At 44.7% G+C, this 6,000-nt stretch overlaps 1 protein-coding gene across 1 annotated transcript in view; it reads right to left on the reverse strand.

Annotated features, from left to right (window-relative positions):
* Positions 1–6,000, reverse strand: part of LOC310994003 (protein argonaute-3-like) — a 32,183-nt gene that overhangs the window by 12,399 nt on the left and 13,784 nt on the right. Inside the window, exons 5-11 of the mRNA XM_083982499.1 lie at positions 5,056–5,192; positions 4,824–4,958; positions 3,287–3,374; positions 3,045–3,192; positions 2,820–2,939; positions 1,478–1,621; positions 391–557 (exon numbers count right to left, since the gene is read on the reverse strand). Of these exons, the coding sequence (XP_083838625.1) occupies positions 391–557; positions 1,478–1,621; positions 2,820–2,939; positions 3,045–3,192; positions 3,287–3,374; positions 4,824–4,958; positions 5,056–5,192 (939 nt within the window). The remainder of the gene's footprint in view (positions 1–390; positions 558–1,477; positions 1,622–2,819; positions 2,940–3,044; positions 3,193–3,286; positions 3,375–4,823; positions 4,959–5,055; positions 5,193–6,000) is intronic.

The raw sequence follows: 6,000 nt of genomic DNA on the forward strand, positions 1-6,000 counted from the left end.
GACACTTCCACTCATTGCAAACAAGTCAATGTGACTGATGTTCTGCATACAGAGATTATAGCTAATGCTAGTTTCCAACTCTCGTCCCTAGTTAGGCTTTTAGTAGAAAAAAAAGAAGGTAAGAAGAAAGACATCAAAGTTACATAACAACATTATAAAATGTACAATACATCTAAAATCATACCAACTCATGACACATTAAAAATGCATACAGTTCTGATTTTGTTTCAGCCAGATTTTAACCTTTGTATTAAAAATTCTAATGTTCTGACTCTTAAACAGCAACAACAGAACCAGAGGAGAGGAGTTTACTGGTAGAAGACGGGTCAGTTCGCTGCTGCTGGAGGATCTACTGTATTGATTATTGATTATTACTGATGGTTGTCTCACTTGAGGATCTCCTCCCTGCACTGCCTCTGGGTGGCGAAGCAGGCGATGGCCCACATCTTGATCTCCACGCCCGTGTGGAACTGTTTCCCCCTCATGTCCCACACGCCGTGACTGGGCGTGGCCACGGTGCGGCTCTGCAACGACAGCGCAGGGTTCATCTGCTGGGGCTGCACACACACACAGAGTACAGAGTACACACACACACACACAGTACAGGGACACAGACAATGTATGGATTCAAAGGATTCACTCAGCTGATCACAAGATCAAAGGCTAATCATTACTGGTATTGATTGGCTCACTGATTGGATCAGGCATGTTATGACTGTTATGAATACAACAGGTTCCTTTCAAAATAAAAGTCCAAAGTAGATGTGATGTACAACAACATGAAATCACAGCAAATCAGCAGAAAGAAAAATTCAGAGACAAAAACCAATCAGAGGCATTGATCACAGGGTTTCCTCTCTGATTCAACCTGCTGCTTTGAGGTACATAATAGGCTCAGCTTTCAGGACTCACCATTGCACTCTATACACACTCGCTGGTTTTTCCTCCCTTAACACCCGGAGGTTACAGCACTGGTATATTCTAATATATAAGGCTATTTTAGGCAAACTGCCTCCATACCTCTGCTCAAAGTTTACTGCTGTTCAAATTACACATGATCTTAGAGCTAATAGCTGGGCCTTGGTCTTGGAATGACCTGCAAGTCAGGATGAGGATGGGAACTCTCATCCCTCTCTCTGGCTTTAAACAATCTCTCTCTGAACTATTAGTCACCAGTTGCACCTGTGACTCTTAGCTTTCAAATTGTATTGCACTTTTGGGGTCTCTTTTATTGTATAAATTATCATCGTCTCTTTGCTACCTTGCTCTTGCTATGTATGTTCTTGCTTGTTTTGATTGTTTGTTTTGTAATGCTTCCTGACCAGGACATCCTTGGAAAAGAGATTGTCAAATCTCAATGGATCCTTCCTGGATAAATAAAGGTTAAATAAGAAAAAATAAAAAAAATCGATCGGTGACAGACACACACACAGGGGAACACACCCATGCAAGTGAAGAGTGATTAAAGGTTCAGTACCATGAAGGTGTCGGCGCTGACCCGGCCGCCGTACTGCAGCATCGGCGCCGGCAGCACGCGGCCCGTCACCTGGGCCATCTCATCTCTGACACGGAACTGGAACTCCTGCACGAAGGGGTCGGACTCGTAGTTGGCGCTACGCACCTGAGAGGAGGAGGAGAGGAGGAGGAGGAGGAGGAGAGAGGTCAGTTCAGATCACAGAGACCAGTGGTTCCCAACCCCTGGTCTACGGACCAGTACCGGGCCGTGAATCATTTGGTACCGGGCCGCAGAAAGAGATTGAAAAAATACAAAATTGTTCATTTTGTGTAATTTACACTTCCAGTCGTTTTATTTTTAAAATTTTGCCACTTCCGTTTGTGCATCTTCCCAGCGCTGCGCAATTGACAGGCAGGTCCACAAACGTAAAAGAACACATCGTAAAACACACGTCGCCAGGAAAAACTCAATAATGAGACGACAGAAGACCCGACGCCTGCCAACAAAAAGAAAGCTGTTGTAAAAGAAAAACCAAGGGTCCTGTTTAAATGACGGGTTCATTGCAACAGGTGATTCACATGCTCCAAGCTCCACATGCGTAATAAATGCTGGGACCGGCTCTCCGCCGCTTCATTACTTCACAGAAAACTTGAAATCTCCCTGTGTTCTGGATTAAAGCTGAATATCCTGAGATCGCCACAAAAGCACTTAACACCTGCTGCTTCCATTACAAACTTATTATGTTTGTGAAGTGAAGTTTTCTGCAGCGACATGAGTAGACTGGACCACCACCCTCAGATTACTGAGATTATTATTATTATCCTATGGTGAGTTGTAACAAAGAACGTAAACGTAACAGAAAACCATCTGACCGTCTACACGTGTACTAATGTAAACAGCAGAACGTATATATAACGTACATATACAGTATATATATGGGGGGGCAATATCCAAATCAAATTCAGACCTGTGGCCCGTTTTTCCATTTTGTATTTTTGATCTGAGCCTTAAATTGAAATATATTTTTGTGTTAGATTAAAAAACACAAAACATAATAATCTGTCGCTTCTTCTTTTCTTTTTTCTTTTTTTATTGTCAATTGAAAATAGAAAGAACGAATGATACACGGATTCTTCTCCCAGAAGGATCTGAATTATTATGTCTTGTTGGAGGGGGTCGGGGATTTTTTCTTTAAATTAGGGAAATCATTCTCCTCTAATTTCTTTGTATTTGGGCCAATTAGTGAGAAAGTGAGTGTTTGTCTCTACTTCTCCTGTTTCACAGTGGACACAAATGATCCCTCTCTCTCTGTCTCTTCCTTCATCCCTCCATCTCCTCCTCTCTCTCTCTCTCTCTGTCTCACCAGCCGGCTGATCTCCTCCTGTCTGTCCGGCGCCGACCGAGCCGTGGCTTTGATCATGGTGGATGTCTGGTTGTCCGTCAGCTTCTTGATGCAGCGCTGCCCGGCCACGATGTTACACACCTGCACACACACACACACACACACAGTCGTCACATCACATCATCACATACTGGTATTGATCTGACATTGATTGATTGATTCCTGCTGCTGTCCGCGACTCCTCACCTCCAGGGGCAGGTAGGTGTGTTTCTGCTCCTGCCCCACCTGCAGACAGGGCAGGTGAGGGAACTTGAGCTGCAGGTTGTACTTCTCTCTGAAGTACTGGGCCACGGTCCGTTCCACCGTCTGACCGCTCTCCAGCTGCAGAGGAAACCTGGTGGGCAAGAACAAATGCTTTGTTACTGGACTGAAGCAGGTTTTTCAGTTATCTGTACTTTACTTGAGTTTATTTTTCTGAGGTGACGTACGTCTGCAGGCTGGCCGGACGACGGGTCACGTTACAGACTCTGTACTTCCTGCGCATGGTCCCACAGTGAGTCACCTCCACCTTCAGACCTGAGAGGAACAAGAGGAGCAGCTGCAGCACCGGGTTTCACTGTATAGCACCTCAGTTAGCTTCAGTGTTAGCTGCTAAGTGTTAGCTCAGTGTTAACTCAGTGTTAGCTTCAGTGTTAACTCAGTGTTAGCTTCAGTGTTAGCTCAGTGTTAACTCAGTGTTAGCTGCTAAGTGTTAGCTCAGTGTTCAGTGTTAACTCAGTGTTAGCTCAGTGTTAACTCAGTGTTAGCTCAGTGTTAGCTGCTAAGTGTTAGCTCAGTGTTAGCTGCTAAATGTTAGCTTCAGTGTTAACTCAGTGTTAGCTTCAGTGTTAACTCAGTGTTAGCTCAGTGTTAGCTGCTAAGTGTTAGCTCAGTGTTCAGTGTTAACTCAGTGTTAGCTCAGTGTTAACTCAGTGTTAGCTCAGTGTTGCTAAGTGCTAAGTGTTAGCTCAGTGTTAGCTGCTAAATGTTAGCTCAGTGTTAACTCAGTGTTAGCTCAGTGTTAGCTGCTAAGTGTTAGCTCAGTGTTAACTTTAGAGTTAGCTCAGTGTTAGCTCAGTGTTAGCTGCTAAGTGTTAGCTCAGTGTTCAGTGTTAACTCAGTGTTAGCTCAGTGTTAGCTGCTAAGTGTTAGCTCAGTGTTAGCTGCTAAATGTTAGCTCAGAGTTAGCTTAGTGTTAGCTGCTAAGTGTTAACTCAGTGTTAGCTGCTGAGTGTTAGCTCAGTGTTAACTCAGTGTTAGCTTCAGTGTTAGCTCAGTGTTAAGTCAGTGTTAACTCAGTGTTAGCTCAGTGTTAACTCAGTGTTAGCCCAGTGTTAACTCAGTGTTAGTTCAGTGTTAGCTCAGTGTTAGCTCAGTGTTAGCTACTAAGTGTTAGCTCAGTGTTCAGTGTTAGCTCAGTGTTAACTCAGTGTTAGCTTCAGTGTTAACTCAGTGTTAGCTTCAGTGTTAGCTTCAGTGTTAGCTTCAGTGTTAACTCACCGTTAGCTTCAGTGTTAACTCAGTGTCAGCTCACTGTTAGCTTCAGTGTTAGCTCAGTGTTAGTTTCAGTGTTAACTCAGTGTTAGCTGCTAAGTGTTAGCTCAGTGTTAACTTCAGTGTCAGCTCAGTGCTCAGTGTTAGCTGTTAGCTCAGTGTTATCCTCAGTGTTAGCTCAGTGTTATCTTCAGTGTTAACTCAGTGTTAACTCACTGTTAGCTCAGTGTTAGCTCAGTGTTATCTTCAGGGTTAACTCACTGTTAGCTCAGTGTTAGCTCAGTGTTATCTTCAGGGTTAGCTCACTGTTAGCTTCAGTGTTAACTCAGTGTTCTCAGTGTTAGCTTCAGTGTTAACTCAGTGTTAGCTTCAGTGTTGACTCAGTGTCTCAGTGTTAGCTCAGTGTTATCTTCAGGGATAGCTCACTGTTAGCTCAGTGTTAGCTTCAGTGTTAGCTTCACTGTTAGCTGTGAGCAGTGAGAGCAGACGAACCTTTGATCTCCTTGGTGAACTTGACCCTGTGGGAGTCGGTGAGGGGCCGCGGCTGCTCGTCGATGTTGTGGATGTCCAGGACTTCACACATGAACTGAATCACCTGCTGAGCTTTGTAGAACGCCGTGGCCGACACTGAAACATCACAACAAGGTCACAACAAGGTCCCAACAGGTCAAACTCTAACTTTGCTGTATTAAACTCTCCTCCATGATGATTCTTATTGGCTCACCGTCGATGTTGAGCATCATCTTCCACATGGCCGGACGCACCGACTGGTGGAAACCAAACCACACCTCCCTGCCTCCGCCCAGCGGGTGGTCGTAGCCCTCGGGTGAGGAGAAGAAGGAGCGTCCCACAGGTGTGTACCTGCTCACACACACACACACACACACACAAAAACATGTTCATTAGGTTTGTTCACATCAGATCAGCTCCTCCGACAAAAGTAGCTTCACGTTACCAGACAGAGTTGTTTTAGAGGTAAATTCATGCAAAACCGCTGATGCTCGTTGCCTTCAGGGACAGTTTTTCATCAAGCAGTCTCTGCATTTCCCTCTAAAACAACTCTGTCTGGTAACGTTGTGTTATTATCTCATAGCGTGGTGAATGTGCAGGTCACAACTTGTCCACCAGAGCGTTGTGGAGTTGTTGGATTGTGTATTTGATGAGTTTGATGAGGGAAACCAAGAAATCCCATGAGCCTCCGTAGCGTAGCTCTGAGCAGCTCACGGCTCTGCTCCGCCGTACTAAAAATAGCTTGCACCGACAATTAAAGGTAACGAATCACTGCTATGACTATAGGGATTATGGCAATGGGCCAATTTGACAAAATGTTGAACTATCCCTTTAAGGGTTAGAAGTACCGGTAGCTTCTGTGGAAGCTACTGTGTTACTGATCAGTGAAACAGCTTCACAACTGAAAAGCTGTGATGTAGAAAACAGCGGCGTTACAACGATACTGCTGAGAAATGTAGTTACATTACTAACGTTGATACTTGTAACGTCGCTACTGCACAACACTGGTGTGTATAATATATGAAGGTGTGTGTGTGTGTGTGTGTGTGTGTGTGTCTGTCTGTGTGTGTGTGTGTGTACATTAGCTCCAGGTTTCCTCAGATGAGGTTTCAGGACCAGAACCAGCGGCAGCTCTGAGCTCATGGTTAATTCAGAGCTG

This window comes from Trachurus trachurus (assembly GCF_905171665.1).
Source record: "Trachurus trachurus genome assembly, chromosome: 11".
Classification (NCBI taxonomy): Eukaryota; Metazoa; Chordata; class Actinopteri; order Carangiformes; family Carangidae; genus Trachurus; species Trachurus trachurus.